The 18792-nt window shown below is 50.6% G+C and overlaps 2 protein-coding genes and 1 long non-coding RNA gene across 6 annotated transcripts in view; 1 reads left to right on the plus strand and 2 right to left on the minus strand.

Moving 5' to 3' along the window:
- Positions 1-2207, minus strand: part of LOC309524511 (uncharacterized protein) — a 43181-nt gene extending 40974 nt beyond the window's left edge. For 3 of the 4 annotated variants that reach the window (XM_082209091.1, XM_082209090.1, XM_082209088.1), the window contains exons 1-2: positions 2014-2206; positions 1337-1378 (exon numbers count right to left, since the gene is read on the minus strand). In XM_082209091.1, coding sequence (XP_082065217.1) covers positions 1337-1378; positions 2014-2068 — 97 coding nt within the window. In that variant the 5' untranslated portion in view covers positions 2069-2206. Of the gene's footprint in view, positions 1-1336; positions 1379-2013 lie in introns of all 4 variants that reach the window. The other variant, XM_082209089.1, reaches the window with a different exon arrangement.
- LOC309524510 (uncharacterized protein) overlaps positions 1-18792 on the minus strand; it is an 83225-nt gene that overhangs the window by 29755 nt on the left and 34678 nt on the right. The window lies entirely within an intron of this gene.
- Positions 15516-17114, plus strand: LOC309524530. Its single transcript, XR_014215973.1, has 3 exons — positions 15516-16350; positions 16389-16542; positions 16725-17114. It is a non-coding gene; the product is annotated as an uncharacterized lncRNA (long non-coding RNA).

Here is an 18792-nt window from a genome sequence, read left to right on the forward strand (position 1 = left end):
ACACCATAGCCAAGACGAGGGGGGAAAACCTCAGTCATGCACAGTCATGCACATGTGGGGGCTAAATGAGGACGAAGACCGGGCAGAGAGCAGGGTTCAAATCACCCCACCTGGCCAGGACAATCCCTGGGTGCTCCCTTGGGCCACTCGCCTGACCCACCTCGCAGGGCTGTTGTTGCGAGGATAACACGGGGAGAACCACGCGCGCCCCCGGGAGCTCCTTGGAGGAGAAAGCGGGCGATGAATGCAATGCACGAAATATATGAGAGGCGACCAGGTTTTGCAGGTGAGGGTCCCCCCGCCAGCCTCCGCTTCCAACACCCGGCGCAACGACGCCGAAGTTTCCCCCCGGGCTCGGCTCGGGGAGCAGCGCTGCTCCCCCCGGCTCCCCTTCGCCCTCCCAGCTCTCTCTGCAGCCCACTGGGGAACCCCCTCACCTGCCAAGTCCGGAGCGCCGGTGGAAGTTGCATGCATGCATGCAGGGCGCCGCGTTGCCATTGCATTGCACTGCACTCCATGCAACGCCTGCACACATGCATTGCCTTGCACGCCCACCAAGGGGTCTCCCTGCGGTCCAATGCGTCCCCTCCGGCGCGGATGCAGCATTGCAAAAATAAACACACACCCCGACGCAGCCCTACCTGGGGGGCAGCCTCCGCCTCCGCCGCTCCGCCTCCGCGGGGACCCCCGGGCTCCATCCTGCCGCCCGATCTCCGCGGGGGCGCAGGCAGGCTGCGCGGAGTCTGCGCGGAGTCTGCGCGGAAGAGCCCCTGCCCGCCCGGCCACCGCCGCTGCGCTCATTCCATGGCCGGGAGAAGAGCGCTTCAAACAAAACGCCCGGCCCGCCAGGCCACGCTGGGAAACGTAGTTTGCGCACCCCGCGCGGGCGCGGAGCCCAAGGGTGAGGGGACTACGGATCCCGGCAGCCCCTGCGCCGGGGACGGAGGGGGAGAGGCCGGGTGCAGGGATGGAGGGACGGGTGGGCGAGCGAGTGAGTGAGTGGCAGCCGCCAAGCCTTGGCCGAGAGCCAGGAAGGGCCTCCCCGGAGGAGGAGAAGGAGGAGGAGGGAGGCGCAGAGCGGGAGGGAGGGAGGGAACCCCAGGGGTCATCTAGTGACGGCGCCCCAATCGAAAATTTGACTTTAAAAAAAAAATCTTTCAAACAGTGGTTGGGAAACACTGATCTAGATATACAAGTGCCCTAGAATCTGGATCCGCCATGGCATTCTGCTGCCCTCTTAACGCAGTTACTACAGTCACATTGTCCCAAGGAATATTCTACTGGGCAAATTATTCAAAAGGCTCAAGTGCACATGCTTAAAATGTTCAACACTTACCAATGCTGGGAATCAAATCAGTGCTGGGAGGAGGTGATGTCTCTAGAATGAGGACAGAAGATCTCACAACTATTATCCTGAATAATGCTAAATGCTCGCTTGTTGAAACTAGCACTTTCCTCTGTGTCATTCAAACCTTTGCATGCCTAGCTGATGTGAACACAGCTCATTGAAATAAGAAGAATTCTGCTGGATCTTACCAAAGGTCCATCTAGTCCAAAATCCTTTTTCTAACTTTGGCCAGCCAGTGCTTCCAAGAAGTCCATAAACAAACAAGAAAGGCCTTAACCCGCTCCTGTAGTTTGTGGCCAGTGTGCAGTCCTCAGCTGTAAACTACTTATGCTCATGGAAGTTCTATTTTCTTATCATTGGTAACTTCATAGATGTCAGCAGATGTATCCTCATTGAATTTGCCTAAACCAAGGATGTGGCCCTTCATATATGTTGCACTATTGCTCCTGTCATTCATCTCTATACTAGCTGAGGCTGATGGGGATTGCTGCCCAAAAACATCTGGAGGAGTACAGGTTCCCCATCACTGTCTGAAACCATTATTGGAGCCACCTTAGCTTGTGCATCATAGCTATCACTTGGGGGGGGGTATGAATTCCATCATTTGTTTATGGAATTCGCCCCAAGGAGGAGGGAAACACACTGGGCCATTGAGAATTACATACCTCCAGACACTAGAGCGCAAACCAGCAGGAGTCCCCATATCATCTTCATGGTCATGAATGACGTGGGAGGTTTTCAGGAATTCAGGGCAGCCTAAAGAAGCCGAGGAATGTTATGGTCTGATCCACTCTCGCTGGCTTATGAAGGAAGGAAACGCCAATGAAAATGGTTGGGTAGTGGGGAGTGGAATCGTGGAGGAAATCAGGATCCTGGTGATGAAAAAATTGGACAGATAAATTGGACAGATAACAATTGGATAAATATGCAAATGGAAGAATTAAGATGGCACACAGCACTTGTGGCACATGAGAATAGACACAATGTTAATTGGTCTTCTAAATAAAGGGAGAGGCAAGGAAATTATTTGCTGTACCAAGGCTTTCTAATCTGTTTACTCAGAAAAGGGATTTTGGTTTTCTTCTTTCTGCCTCTGGCAAATCCTGACTGAGGCATGGACGGTGGTATCTTCTCCTGATGCACCTCACTTTAGGCTTCTCAAAGGGTGTGAAAGCAAATGTATGGCTTCTAGACAACGTGGCACAAATGTGGAGTTTGATGTTATGTGGAGAATTCAGGCTCCTTGAAAATATCGTATTTCACTTAAAGGAAAAATATGTCTAACTCCAATACCTGCAAATAGATGTTTGAAAATGTAAAAAGAAAAGAAAAGAGGTAAGGGACCCCTGACAGTTAAGTCCAGTTGCAGACGATTCTGGGGTTGCAGTGATTATTTTGCTTTACAGGCCGAGGGAGCCTGCATTTGTCCGCAGACCTTCTGATTGGCAAGCCCAAGAGGCTCAGTGGTTTAGACCACAGTGCCACCCGCATCCCCATTTGAAAATGTACCTATCTTAATTCTCAGAATGTGACTGAGGAGTGGGATTATTATTACTAGTAGGAGGTGCCTGGTGCTGCCCAGGATTTTTTATAATCCAAAAAAAAGTTGTTGTTGTTGTTTAAAAAAGAAGGCAAAAAGCAGGCAAAGTCACACCAAAGTCACATTTGGGTCTGCCATATTGATTTAAAAATGGCAGCCAGAGTCTAAACATCAATGAAGAGCACCACCCCCACCTCAGGAACCCTTGTGCAAAGTTTGGTGGTGTTATAGAATCATAGAATCATAGAGTTGGAAGAGACCACAAGGGCCATCGAGTCCAACCCCCTGCCAAGCAAGAAACACCATCAGAGCACTCCTGACATATGGTTGTCAAGCCTCTGCTTAAAGACCTCCAAAGTAGGAGACTCCACCACACTCCTTGGCAGCAAATTCCACTGTCGAACAGCTCTTACTGTCAGGAAGTTCTTCCTAATGTTTAGGTGGAATCTTCTTTCTTGTAGTTTGGATCCATTGCTCCGTGTCCGCTTCTCTGGAGCAGCAGAAAACAACCTTTCTCCCTCCTCTATGTGACATCCTTTTATATATTTGAACATGGCTATCATATCACCCCTTAACCTTCTCTTCTCCAGGCTAAACATGCCCAGCTCCCTTAGCCGTTCCTCATAAGGCATCGTTTCCAGGCCTTTGACCATTTTGGTTGCCCTCCTCTGGACACATTCCAGTTTGTCAGTGTCCTTCTTGAATTGTGGTGCCCAGAACTGGACACAGTACTCCAGGTGAGGTCTGACCAGAGCAGAATACAGTGGCACTATTACTTCCCTTGATCTAGATGCTATACTCCTATTGATGCAGCCCAGAATTGCATTGGCTTTTTTAGCTGCCGCATCACACTGTTGGCTCATGTCAAGTTTGTGGTCAACCAAGACTCCTAGATCCTTTTCTGCTCTCAAGCCAGGTGTCCCCCATCTTGTATTTGTGCCTCTCATTTTTTCCCCCCAAGTGCAATACTTTACATTTCTCCCTGTTAAAATTCATCTTGTTTGTTTTTGCCCAGTTCTCTAATTTGTCAAGGTCGTTTTGAAGTGTGATCCTGTCCTCTGGGGTGTTAGCCACCCCTCCCAGTTTGGTGTTGTCAGGGCTGCCTCAGGTCCCAGCTCACAAAGGACCAACGCCAGTTTCACTTTATATACAGAGATGTTTATTGCAGTTCATTTTCCGCTCCACAGCCGAGGCGTGCAGCCCCACGTCTGTTATGCTTAGACCGCTGAAGTCCCCTCTGAATCAGTCCCTCCCCTGCACCAGTTTAAGATGCTTGCTTTGCTCCACCTCCTCCTGTCTTTCCTTTTCCACAGGGTCTTTCTGCCCGCTGGAGTTCCGCCCCTCCTGGATTCCTCTGACGCTGAATCTCCCGATGGCTCTCCCTCCCTCCTGCGGGCTTTGGGACCTGGCTCCTCCCCCGGGCTCTCCGTTTCCCCGCGCGCTTGCACATTTGAACTTGGCGCGCGCGCCCAGCTTCCAACCTTTCTCCTGATCGTTACATCACTCCTCTCACTGCTCCCCTCCCCTTCCGGGAGGATCGCTTGTTCTGACCTCCCCTCCGTTCCAGCCGACGGAGCTGCTTCCCCTGACACACTGGAACTTCCCCCCCCCCTCGCTACGCTCTGGAGGGGAAGCCGGCCCTGATTTCCAGCTGCTGTTTCGGGATCCCCTGTTGGCTCTTTCCCCCTGATGAGTCCCCCCTGGGGCTTCTCTTGCCCTGGCTACAGGCGCCCCCTCCTGGGAATCCCCCGATTCGCTGGAAAAGCTCATGGAGTCCCTTGGGCCACAGTCCTCCTCCTCCTCGCTGTCCTCGGACTCCTCCCAATAGTTCTCCCTCTCCTGCCTCCCATGTGCCTCTGCCCCTGAACCCCTGACATCCATCCCCCCCTCGAAGCCCCCCCTTCCCCCCTCCCGCTGCTCGGGTGCTGGTTCCGGGTGGTCCATTGCCATGGGGGGTAATGCTGGAAACAGTTCATCTCCCCCGGTCTGCCGCCTCCCAACTGGATCTGGCCAGTCCGTAACAACCTCATCGACATCAATCTCCTCCGCTGCCAGCTCAGTGTATGCGTGCTCGAACCCAGGATCCTCCCCCAACACGTTTATGTCCGTCTCTCCCCCCGTCACCTCGGGCGACGCTGCTTGCCAAGGCCCCCTCAGCCACCTCCTGCCCCACCCCACTTCTGGCTGATCGTCCCACCAGTAAGAGCGGTCCGTGTCCACCCCCGAGCACGATCCCCTTGGAGGGCTCGATTCCGGCAGCATCTCCTCTGCGGAGGAGAACCCCTGGAACATGCTGGCTGAAAGTGTGGGTGTAAAAAGCCAGTCGTCGAAATAATCCGCAGGCATAGGCCTGTGTGGGAAGAGTGCATGAAACTCGTCCTTGAGAAGACGTTCCTCCAGGGCATAGTCCAGCACCCACTTGTTGGCGCTGGCCGGGGTACCTTCCCTGGCGAGGAGATATTCTACTCCCTCCTCCCCCCATCTCGAGTCCAGAATTTCTGTGACCTCGTTGATTGTCGCCGCCCTCGGTGACCTCCCCCCCTCTGGTGACTTTCTGCATGGGTCTGGTGCTGTCCCTGGCTCCTGAAACCTGTGTGGGGCCTTGTAGGGTGTGAGCACCGACCTATGAAAGACCGGGTGCATTCTGGACCCTTCCGGGAGGGTAAACCGAAAGGCTACTGGATTGATCTGGGCTTCTACCTGGTATGGCCCTAGCTGCTTGTGGCCTAGCTTCTTCTTAGCTAACGATTTGGCCGGCACCGCCTGGGCCGCTAACCATACCCAGTCCCCCACCTGGATGTCTTCCCCTGCTCTCCTGTGCCTGTCTGCCTGCACTTTGTAGGTGTGTTTAGCTAGCTCCAAGTGTCGTCGGAGCTCTTCGTGGACCTCCTGCAATTCGGCAGCCAAGTGCTCAGCTCCCTGCGGCTCCCCCTCCGCCGTCATCTCCAACCCCGGGAAGGTCCTGGGATGCCGCCCATTGTTGGCGAAGAACGGCATCGCCCCCGTCGACGCGTGCTTCGTGTTGTTGTAGGCAAACTCGGCTAGCGGTAGATAGTCCACCCAGGTCACAGGCTTTTGATTGGCGTAACAGCGCAGGTACTGCTGCATGATGGCGTTGACCCTCTCCGCTTGTCCATTGGTTTGCGGATGTCTCGCCGACGTTAAGTTGATCTTGACGTTCAGGATACCCAGCAGCTTCTGCCAGAAACTGGAAAAAAATTGGCGACCCCGGTCAGACAGGATGGACCGTGGCAAGCCGTGAACTCTGAACACGTGGTCTATGAACAGCTTGGCGGTCTGTTCCGCTGTGGCCACCTTCGTGCAAGGAATGAAATGCGCCATCTTGGTGAACAGGTCTACAACCACAAGACCGCCGTCTTGCCTCGCGAACTGGGTAGATCAGTAATAAAGTCCAGCGCCACCTTCTCCCACGGCTCTAGTGGCGTCTGCAGCGGTTCCAGCAGTCCCGCTGGCTTCCTGTGCACTGGTTTGGACCTCTGGCAAGTGTCACACCTGGCGACGTAATCCGCGACTTCTCCTCGCATCTGGGGCCACCAAAAGTCTCTGGCTACCAAGTCCGCCATCTTCTCCTTGCCGAAGTGGCCCGCGGTGGGCGCGTCGTACAACTGCTGCAGGACCTTCGCGCGGAGCTCGTCTCCTGGCACGTATAGCGCACCCTTGCGGGTTAGCAATCCGTCGCGTATCTGGAACTCGTCGTCTGTCGCTGTGCCCCTTCGCACCTCCTCCATCTTGGATTGTGCGAACGGGTCAGTCTGCAGCGCGCGACGCACCGCGTCCAGGTCCACGGCGGCTGAAGCGCATGCCCACGCCTGCGGTGCAAAAATGTGTTTGGCCGCCACCGGTGCTGCTTCCTCGAGATACTGCAGCTTCCTGGAGAGCATGTCCGCTATGACGTTGTTGTCTCCCGGGATGTACTCTATCCTGAAGTCGAAATCCGCAAAGAACTCCGCCCAGCGTATGTGCCTCTGGCTCTGGAGCTTCCTCGTGCGCCAATACTCCAGGTTCTTGTGGTCAGTGCGGACCTGCACGGTGTGTCTGGCTCCGACGAGGAAGTGCCGCCACGCCTTGAAAGCTGCATGAATGGCCAGCAACTCCCTGTCCCAGATGGTGTAGTTCTGTTCCGACTTGCTGAGCTTCCTGGAGTAGAACGTGCAAGGCCTCCAGTTCCCTTGCGAATCCTCCTGCAAGAGGACCGCCCCCACCGCTCTGTCCGATGCGTCAGTCTCAACCCACATGGGCCTGTTGGGATTCACGTGTAGCAGCTGTTCTTCGGACGCGAAGAGGCTCTTAAGTTTCCGAAAGGACTGCTCCGCCTGGTCCGTCCAGGTGAACTTCTTCTTGGAACTGAGGGTGTCCGTGATAGCCGCCGTCTCTTTCGCAAAACCCCTGATGAACTTGCGGTAAAAGTTGGCGAAACCGACGAACCTCTGGACTTCCTTCCGATTGCATGGGCTCTTCCAGTCCAACACCGCGCGGACCTTGGTGCTGTCCATGGCAAGTCCCTTGTCGGACAGCCTGTAGCCCAGAAAATCCACCTCCGTTACGTTGAACTGGCACTTCTCCAGTTTGGCGTAGAGTCTGCGCTCCTTTAGCCTCTGCAGGACCTCCTTTACATCACTCTCGTGAGCCTCCGGCGATTCCGAGAAGATCAGGATGTCGTCGAGGAAGCATACGCACTTCTTGTAAAGGAGTCCCGCTAGCACATGGTGCATGAAGGCTTGGAAACAATGGGAGCCATTTTGGAGGCCAAACGGCATAACTTTGTATTCATAGGTGCCCAAGGGCGTAAACATGGCCATCTTCCACTCATCACCCTCCCTCATGCGTATGAGATTGTACGCGCCGTGCAGATCCAGCTTGGTGAAGATCCTCCCCTTCCGCACCGTCGCGAGCAAGTCGTCAATCTTAGGCATGGGAAATGCCTTGGGCTTTGTCATCGAGTTCACGGCCCTATAGTCTACGATGAGCCTTTTTTGGGGCGTGTCCTTCTTCTTCACGAAAAACACAGGACTGCCCCCCACTGCCTTGGATTCTTGGATGAATCCCCGCTTCAAATTGTGCTCTATGAACTCGCCGAGTTCCTGCATTTCGTCCTCGGACATGGAATACAGCTTCGCAGTCGGCAGGGTCGCTCCTGGTAAGAGGTCAATTGCGCAGTCGTAGGGCCGGTGGGGGGGCAACTGGTCAGCTTCCTTTTCGCAGAAGACCTCCAAAAACCCCTTGTACTTGTGGGGCACCGCTTGCACCATGCCTAGGTTCAGCTGCTGCCCTTCCTCCTGGCCCTCCTCTTCCTGGCCGGGCTGGATGCAGTGCTGTGCGCAGTAGGATGAGCAAAAGGTGAGTTGTCGCTGGTACCACGCTAATGCTGGGCTGTGTCTATCCAGCCAACTCATGCCCAACACTATAGGCGTGTCTGACAGGCGGGTGACGTTGAAACTGATGACTTCTCGGTGATTCCCAATCTGCATCACCATGGGTGGTGTTTGTTGTACCACCTGCCCACCCAGCAGCTTCCTGCCATCGACTGTGACGACGTTCAAAGGCAGGGTGGCTGGTAGAAGCGCTATGCGATGCTGCTTGATGAACTGCACCCCCACGAAGTCTGCGTTGCTACCAGAGTCAATCGTAATAGGGACTTCCAGGGTGAGTCCATTGGGTAACTGGAGAGTTGCAGTGAGCTGCACCACTGGCTTGGGTGGCAGGGGGTCCGTAGGCTGCAAAATCGCTGGGGACTGCTTTACTGACTTGCCTGGCTGAGCCCCAGCATCTCTGCTTCCAGCCAGGCATTGTCGTTTCCCTGAAACTGCTCTCCGTGGTGCACAGCCTCTGTTACTGTTGCTAAGGCTGCAGTGTGCTTCTGGAGCCTCTGGGGACACTCTTTGGCCATGTGCTGCGCACTGTCACAGATGTAACACTTCCTGCTCCCTCTAGGAGGCTTAGTCTTGACTGCTCCGGGCGCTGGGGCTCCGGCTGCTGTCTGAGCCTTGGCACCACCAAGCTCCATTGGTTCCTCCCCCTCCCTCAGTGGAGGTGAGGGATGCGTACGTCCCAGGTCCCTGGGAAGAAAAGAAGACGCTCTAGCCTGTGCGCGCACCTGGCGACCCTCATCACTGTTCCAAGGGCGTTCTTCGTGGCGCACTCCTATCATGAGCGCTCTCTGCACGACGTCTGCAAGGGTTTGAGGTCTGTCCCCCCTTGCCAACTCATCTTTTATGGAGCCATTGAGTCCCTCCCAGAACAAATCTCTCACTGCCACGGAGTCCTTCTCCCAGCCCAGCACATTCAGCAATGCAAAAAAGCGGGAATGGTACTGACGTACTGTAGCCTTGCCCTGCCGTAATCCATGCATCTCCCGCCGTGCCATATCTATGTCCATGGTAGATTGGAAACAAGCGTCCATGGCCACGATAAATGCGTCAGAATCCCTGCGGGCAGGACCATCTTCGCACCATAAATTGCGCAGCCAGGCTTTAGCTTCCCCATGCAAGTGGGATACAATGAAGCCCACCTTCTCCTCCTCATCTCTAAAATCCTTCCGAAGCAAATGCAGCGCATATACGACGTCAGCTCTGAAACTGGGATAATGCTTCAGGTTCCCATCGAAGTGGGCTACTAAACTGCCCCCCCCCCGCCGGCCGAGTCCAATTCCCTCTGACCTGGACCCCGGGAACCCTTCTTTGCACGCACGTTCCCACCTGGCTTGCAGATCCTGGCATAGCGCTTCTGCTTCTTCTCCTTTCTGCGTGGAGACCACTACCGCAGTGGAAAGCTCCGTAACTGCATTTCGCAGGGCTGTCAGTTGCTCCTCAGTGGTCATGTCTGCCAACCTTCGTGAGCTTGCAAAAAAAATTTTTGCGGCTTTTTTGAGAGGGGACTTACTGTCAGGGCTGCCTCAGGTCCCAGCTCACAAAGGACCAACGCCAGTTTCACTTTATATACAGAGATGTTTATTGCAGTTCATTTTCCGCTCCACAGCCGAGGCGTGCAGCCCCACGTCTGTTATGCTTAGACCGCTGAAGTCCCCTCTGAATCAGTCCCTCCCCTGCACCAGTTTAAGATGCTTGCTTTGCTCCACCTCCTCCTGTCTTTCCTTTTCCACAGGGTCTTTCTGCCCGCTGGAGTTCCGCCCCTCCTGGATTCCTCTGACGCTGAATCTCCCGATGGCTCTCCCTCCCTCCTGCGGGCTTTGGGACCTGGCTCCTCCCCCGGGCTCTCCGTTTCCCCGCGCGCTTGCACATTTGAACTTGGCGCGCGCGCCCAGCTTCCAACCTTTCTCCTGATCGTTACATCACTCCTCTCACTGCTCCCCTCCCCTTCCGGGAGGATCGCTTGTTCTGACCTCCCCTCCGTTCCAGCCGACGGAGCTGCTTCCCCTGACACACTGGAACTTCCCCCCCCCCTCGCTACGCTCTGGAGGGGAAGCCGGCCCTGATTTCCAGCTGCTGTTTCGGGATCCCCTGTTGGCTCTTTCCCCCTGATGAGTCCCCCCTGGGGCTTCTCTTGCCCTGGCTACAGGCGCCCCCTCCTGGGAATCCCCCGATTCGCTGGAAAAGCTCATGGAGTCCCTTGGGCCACAGTCCTCCTCCTCCTCGCTGTCCTCGGACTCCTCCCAATAGTTCTCCCTCTCCTGCCTCCCATGTGCCTCTGCCCCTGAACCCCTGACAGGTGTCATCTGCAAATTTGATCAGGATGCCCTTGAGTCCATCATCCAAGTCGTTGATAAAGATGTTGAATAAGACCGGGCCCAAGACAGAACCCTGTGGCACCCCACTAGTCACTCTTCTCCAGGATGAAGAGGAACCATTGATGAGCACCCTTTGGGTTCGGTCAGTCAGCCAGTTACAAATCCACTGAGTGGTAGCATAGTCAATATGCTACCAGCTTCTTTACAAGAATATCATGGGGCACCTTGTCAAATGCCTTGCTGAAATCAAGGTAGGCTACATCCACTGCGTTCCCTTCATCTACCAGGCTTGTAATTCTGTCAAAAAACGAGATCAGGTTAGTCTGACATGACTTATTTTTCAGAAATCCATGCTGCCTATTGGTAATCACAGCATTCCTTTCTAGGTGCTCACTGACTGTTTGCTTAATGATCTGCTCCAGAATCTTCCCTGGTATTGATGTCAGACTGACTGGGCGGTAATTATTTGGGTCCTCTCTTTTCCCCTTTTTGAAAATAGGGACAACATTTGCCCTCCTCCAGTCTGCCGGGACTTCGCCTGTTCTCCAGGAATTCTCAAAGATGACTGCCAGTGGTTCTGAGATCACATCTGCCAGTTCTTTTAATACTCTTGGATGCAGTTCATCTGGCCCTGGAGACTTGAATACATCTAAACTAGCCAAGTATTCTTGTACTATCTCCTTAGTTATTCTGGGCTGTGTTTCCTTTGCTGAATCATTTGCCCCAAATTCTTCAGGTCGGGCATTGTTTTCATTATCGGAGGAGACTGAGGCAAAGAAGGCATTGAGGAGTTCAGCCCTTTCTGTGTCCCCTGTTTGCATTTCACCATCTTCTCCTCTGAGTGACCCCACTGTTTCTTTGTTCTTCCTTTTGCTACGAACATACCCATAAAAGCCTTTTTTGTTGCTTTTAACCTCTCTAGCAAGCCTGAGTTCATTCTGTGCTTTAGCTTTTCTGACTTTGTGTCTACACGTGCTGGCTATTTGTTTGAATTCCTCTTTGGTGGTTTTCCCCATTTTCCATTTTTTGTACACATCCTTTTTTAAATCTTAACTCAGTTAAAAGTTCTTTAGATAGCCACCCTGGCTTCTTTAAGCACCTTCCATGTTTCCGTCTCATTGGTATTGCCTGACGTTGTGCTTTTACTATCTCCCTCTTAACAAACTCCCAGCCATCATGAACTCCCTTTCCTTTTAGCATTACTGTCCATGGGATCTCACCCAGCTCTTCCCTAAGTTTTACGAAGTCGGCTTTCTTAAAGTCAATAAATTGAGTCCTAGTATGCTTGGCTGCTCCTTTCCACTGTATAGTAAACTTTAGAAGAGCATGATCACTCGCGCCTAATGATCCTTCCACATCTACCCCACTAACCAGGTCATCAACATTGGTTAGGACCAGATCTAAAATGGCTGTTCCTCTTGTTGCTTCTCCCACTTTCTGGACAATGAAGTTGTCTGCAAGGCCAGTGAGGAATCTGTTTGACCTTATGCTCTTGGCTGAGTTTGACATCCAACAAATATCCGGGTAATTGAAGTCCCCCATTACTACTATCTCCCTTCCTTTTGCATGCTTGGCCATCTGTTCCAGGAAGGCATCATCTATGTCCTCCGTTTGGCTTGGGGATCTATAGTAAACTCCCACAATGAGGTCTCTGTTATTCTTCTCTCCCTTAATTTTGACCCAAATGCTCTCACTTTGGCTTTGAGGTTCTAAATCTTGGATCTCTTCACAGGTATACACATCCCTGACATATAACGCCACTCCTCCTCCTTTCTTGTCTGGTCTGTTTCTCTGAAATAGATTGTATTCCCCCCATTATTACATTCCAATTGTGGGACTTATCCCACCAGGTTTCAGTGATGCCTATTATGTCATATTTAGTTTGCTGTACCAAGAGCTCAAGCTCATCTTGTTTATTTCCCATGCTTTGCGCATTAGTGTACAGACATTGAAGTCCATTAATCATTCCCCCGTGTCTCTTATTTAAGGATTTTTTCCTCCCACCACTAGGTCTGCGTGCTGTTTGCTCCATTTGGTCTATGACATTTGGATGATCATCTTCATCAATTGATAGACTCCTACCTTCAGGAGCACTGTCTCCCTCCCCCACATTAGTCCTTTTAAAGCCCTCCTGGTGAGGTTTCTGAGATTTTTGGCAAAAACATTTCTCCCAACCGTTGTGAGGTGCAGGCCATCGCTTGCCAGAAGTCCATCTTCAAGAAACTGCAGTCCGTGATCTAAGAATCCAAACCGTTCCTGTTTACACCATTTGCGAAGCCAGCTGTTCACTTCCACTATTTTTCCCCTCTCTCCCTGGGCCACGTCGTTCTACTGGGAGGACAGATGAGATGACAATTTGTGCATTTAGTTGCTTCAATTTCCTGCCGAGAGCCTCGTAGTCTCTTTTGATCTTCTGGAGGCTATTGCTTGCAGTGTCATTGATTCCCACATGAACCAAGAGGAAGGGGTATTTGTCAGTGGGTTTTATGATTCCTTGCAGTCGTTCAGTTACATCTTGGATCTTAGCCCCGGGGAGACAGCACACTTCCCGAGACATCTTGTCAGGCCCACAGATCACTGCTTCTGTTCCCCTCAGTAGGGAATCCCCTATCACCACTACACGCCTCCTCTTAGAATCATAGAATCATAGAGTTGGAAGAGACCACAAGGGCCATCGAGTCCAACCCCCTGCCAAGCAGGAAACACCATCAGAGCACTCCTGACATATGGTTGTCAAGCCTCTGCTTAAAGACCTCCAAAGTAGGAGACTCCACCACACTCCTTGGCAGAAAATTCCACTGTTGAACAGCTCTTACTGTCAGGAAGTTCTTCCTAATGTTTAGGTGGAATCTTCTTTCTTGTAGTTTGGATCCATTGCTCCGTGTCCGCTTCTCCGGAGCAGCAGAAAACAACCTTTCTCCCTCCTCTATGTGACATCCTTTTATATATTTGTACATGGCTATCATATCACCCCTTAACCTCCTCTTCTCCAGGCTAAACATGCCCAGCTCCCTTAGCCGTTCCTCATAAGGCATCATTTCCAGGCCTTTGACCATTTTGGTTGCCCTCCTCTGGACACGTTCCAGTTTGTCAGTGTCCTTCTTGAATTGTGGTGCCCAGAACTGGACACAATACTCCAGGTGTGGTCTGACCAGAGCAGAATACAGTGGCACTATTACTTCCCTTGATCTAGATGCTATACTCCTATTGATGCAGCCCAGAATTGCATTGGCTTTTTTAGCTGCCGCGTCACACTGTTGGCTCATGTCAAGTTTGTGGTCAACCAAGACTCCTAGATCCTTTTCACATGTACTGCTCTCAAGCCAGGTATCCCCCATCTTGTATTTGTGCCTCTCATTTTTTTTGCCCAAGTGCAATACTTTACATTTCTCCCCGTTAAAATTCATCTTGTTTGTTTTGGCCCAGTTCTCTAATCTGTCAAGGTCGTTTTGAAGTGTGATCCTGTCCTCTGGGGTGTTAGCCACTCCTCCCAGTTTGGTGTCATCTGCAAATTTGATCAGGATGCCCTTGAGTCCATCATCCAAGTCGTTGATAAAGATGTTGAATAAGACTGGGCCCAAGACAGAACCCTGTGGCACCCCACTAGTCATTCTTCTCCAGGATGAAGAGGAACCATTGATGAGCACCCTTTGGGTTCGGTCAGTCAGCCAGTTACAAATCCACTGAGTGGTAGCATAGTCAAGACTGCATTTTATGCATTAATATTTTAACCCAGGAGAGAAAACAAATTCTTTACAAATGCTTGCTAAAATACCGTATTTTTCGCCCTATAGGACACACTTTTTCCCCTCCAAAAATGAAGAGGAAATGTGTGTGCGTCCTATGGGGCGAATACAGGCTTTCGCTGAAGCCTGGAAAGCGAGAGGGGTCGGTGCGCACCGACCCCTCTCGCTCTCCAGGCTTCAGGAGAGCCGCAGCGCCAGCCCCACAAGGTCGAGGGACAGCGGGGAGGCGGAACACCGCCATCCCGCTGTCTCCCGATGTGGTTTGGAGGCTGATGGCGGGGAGACGCGTGCTTCTCCCCGCCGCCAGCCCCGCCAGCTATGGGGACAGCTGGGAGGCGCAGCGCGTCTTCCCGCTGTCCCCGGACCTGGTATGCAGGCGGGCGGCGGGGAGAAGAGCGCTTCTCCCCGCTGCCAGCCCCACAAGCGCCTGGGGGGGGAATAATTTTTTTTCTTTATTTCCCCCCAAAAAAACTTGGTGCGTCCTATGGGCCAGTGCGTCCTATGGGGCGAAAAATACGGTAGCTCATAGACTCTGGGTCAATTCCAAGCTAACTCTTGAGGGATTTTATCATGGGTAGTTGAACACTGGTGATTTTTTTCCAGAGATGGGGGGAAATTGTATTTTGTTTGCATTTTAATGTTAAACTGCCTAATTTATACAAGCAGAAGTTCAATTATCCTTAAACATTCACACTTCTGGGATAGCTCAGTTGATGGATCACAAAACGCTTACTCAGGTTCATGGGTCTGAGCCCCCCATTGAGCAAAATATTCACACATTGCAAGAGGTTGGACTAGAGGAGCCTCATGGTCCCTTCCAACTCTATAATTCTAAGATTTGCACGTCTCCAGGTTTTGCAATGCCATTCTCCAACCAAAATTCTGGGAAAGTGAAAATGAAAATGCACAGACTAGTGAAAACAACATAGTCAAATGCATTGCATTAGGGGAAATTTCTTGTAAAATATTTATCCAAACGTGTAATTTAGGAGAAAGATGCACTGAAATGCTGTCTTTCTGTGAACTTTTTTTATTATTTAAAAAAGAACATTTACACCCATCTCGTCTAGATTCCAGCAATGCTCCTCGAGAGTCCCGATCCAGCTCCAGTCCTGGTAAGGAGATTGACACCCCTGGTGGGAAGGGCACTGAGCCTAACTTGGTGACTGATGTTAATGTGTGTGGAAATCCCAAAAAGTAGGTCCACTGTAAGATGAACTAGAAACAAAACAGCATAATACATGGAGAGGTGAGCAGACACTTTTTGTGCTAAGCAATCCTGCAAATGGCTGGGAAATCTTCTATAGCTCAGACTCTGAGCCAACGACTGAAACGTTAGAGACAGAGACAGCACCTCAAAGGAAGAAAATAGTGAAAGATTTAAAAAATAATATTTCTGAAACAACCCCCCATCCCACCACATCTCATCTCAAGCTTTTGGAGTTGAAGGGGCAATTGCTGGGGTGGGGAGGGAGCAGAGCTGTCCAGTGTGGGAATCAAGCCATTTGAAGCAATTCACAGAAGGGACTAATTATTATTTTTTCCATGGCACCCAGGGGGAATTTCTGCACGCACATTCCTCACAGATATGACTGGTGTGGTTCGCGGTATCACTGAAGTGTTTGGTGAACTTTTAACTCAAATGTTTATGTCCATTTTGGGGGGAAAAGGTAAGTGTTGGAGGACATTGCAAGTAAGGAGCATTTTTCAAAACAAGCTTGTGTGGTGAGCAAGAGAGGGGGAAAGTCCCAATGTGATGTGGAGAGAAGTGGATAAGGTTTTTTAAAATGCAAATGCAATGCAAGGAAACTGCTCTAGGGCTGCTCAGTCTAGAAGAGCTCATGTGCCAGCAGACAGAGGGTGGAATTCAATGCCATACTGTGACAAACGTTCTGCCAGGCCCCTGCAATGTATTTTGCACAGGTTCCCACAATAAAGTATAACTGCTGTGGCCATTTCCACCTTCCATTAAAAAGATGTGGGTGTGTGGCCTTGGGAGGCTGCGGGGAAAGTAGGGACCCCCGAGGGAAGGGAGACAAAGGCTGGGAGAGAGATGCAACAGGATTACTGGGAGGTGAGGAGGATGGTAATAGTGAAGAAGTTAACCCTGCTGAACTTTTCTTGATAGACACCAGAGAACTGAGGAGTGGGGCTCGTGGATCTCCAGGCTCCGAGCCAAGCAACAGGAACTGATTAGCCATGGGTAAGCAGCTCCAAGTCATAAGGTACTGGGCACTATCTGGAGGGCCACAAGTTTCCCATTCCTTCCTTGAACTTCTGCCCCAGACATGAAATGAAACAACAGCTGTCCAGTCCTTCAGTTTCTTCTGTATGGTGAATGTTGCTGTATTAAGAATGTTCACTTTAAGTCATGTTCAATTTCAGATATTTGCAGCAATGGTACAATTGGACTTCTGCACGGTCTAGAGCAGTCCTTTCCAACAGGTCGGTCGTGGGATGTCCCTGGTCCTGGTCGATCCTGGTCGATTGTGGGATCGAGATGCCCCACCCAAAAAGCAGCTCAACAACTTTGGCTCATCTCCCCCCCCCCCCAAAAAAAAAGCTCAAGAACTCTGGTCAAACCAATGGGTAGATCACTGTCATTTTTTTTAATAGTGGGAGTAGATCACAGTCTCTTGGAAGCTGGACAGCCCTGGTCTAGAGAATGAAGGAGGCTTTGACATCCTGGTGTTTGCCATCCTGGTAGATTGCCACATATCTATACCAATTGATCAATAAAGTTCTAGTCAAGCAAATCATTGGCATTTAACTCTATGCACCTTATTTGTGGCTTTCTGTATAGCAATGCATGATTATACATTCTCAATAACCTGACACACTAACATGTGTTTTTCAAGACACATTGGCTAGGATTCACATAACCAGACCCACCACTTAGCCTTGTGCAAATGTTTCTGCTTATGCAATGGGCTTCCTCCCATCTCCCCCATGCTCCTCATAGGTCTGGAGAACCCCAAGGACAGCACAGGGGGTGAGGAGAGGGAGGGTTGTACTGCCTGACAAGCTGCAATGGTTGTGTTGGAGGAATTTTAACAGGGGCAAATGTAAGGTTCTGCACATAGGCAGGAAGAACCAGTTGCACAAATATAACTTGGGGGACAGCTGGCTGGCCAGCACTACATGTGAAAAGGATCTGGGGGTCTTAACAGACGCAAGCTTAACAGGAGGATTGCAGCACTGAATTCCACCCACAGAATTTGTCATTCATGCTTTACCCTTAAAACTTCCTTATACAATTTATTTTATTTCATTAAATTTACATACTGCTTGATTGTGAAACAACCAACCACCTCAAAGCAGTTTACAAAAAGAATAAACCATAAAATTATTGATAAAAACAGTTGATAACAACTGTTCAAAACATTCAGAGGAGAAAATAAAACTAGAGATAAACTAAAAACACACAGCATCATTCTAATAGGGCAGGCTTGTCCACATAAGAGCACATTCCTTGATGCATGCAAAACGAGACCAACCCAGGCCACAGCCAGGAATAATATTTGAGCCTCTTCGGTTAGAAGGCTAATCACCCTATCAATGTCCTACTTGCTAGGCTCTTTCTCAGTTTGTGGTAGGAAGACAATTTATTAATGCTTGGGCCATTCACATATAAGATAAATAAGATAGATAAATACAATGCAAAATCCAAGTCAAAGTATTGCATAAAGTAACATTACTGCCTAGAATCATACATAAAACATCTTCAAAATACTATGTAAATCGCATGTAGCATGTATGAAATTTACAAACTGAAATTCAATACAGATAAAAAACATTAATTATTAAAATATATTATGCTTAAATAAGCACATCCTCCAAGCAGTCGACTGCCATATCCTTCACAACTCCTGCCCAGGTTTCCATTGCTGCTACGATAAAAAGAGAGACCTTGTGGGTTACCCTACAATCTGTGTCCAACAGAAGGTAGAAAATGTTTTATTGGATGAGTAAGAACAGATCCCAGAAATTTGGTGCTTGGTTCAGAATAAAGTGAACCAAAGAACAAATAAAAAAATTCCTTCCAGTAGCACCTTAAAGACCAACTAAGTTAGTTCTTGGTATGAGCTTTCGTGTGCATGCACACTTCTTCAGATACACTGAAACAGAAGTTGCCAGACCCTTCTATATAGTGAGAAGGTGGGGAGGGGTATTACTCAGAAGGGTGGTGGGAATGGGAGATTGACAGATAGCTGAGATGAGCCTGTTGACGACTGTTAACGACTGCAATAGGTCTTCCAGGAAAAGACAAGGGGTGAGAAGGTGAAAAATGGCTTAGTCATGTATAATAAGATAAGAATCCAATGTCTTTGTTTAAACCAGGTCTCTCCATGGTTTTGAGTATGGTAATGAGTTGCAATTCAGCAGCTTCTCTTTCCAGTCTATTTCTGAAAGGAGCTGGGAGATTGAAGTGTTCTCCTACTGGTTTCTCTGT

Source organism: Podarcis vaucheri (assembly GCF_965113315.1).
Source record: "Podarcis vaucheri genome assembly, chromosome: 2".
Classification (NCBI taxonomy): domain Eukaryota; kingdom Metazoa; phylum Chordata; class Lepidosauria; order Squamata; family Lacertidae; genus Podarcis; species Podarcis vaucheri.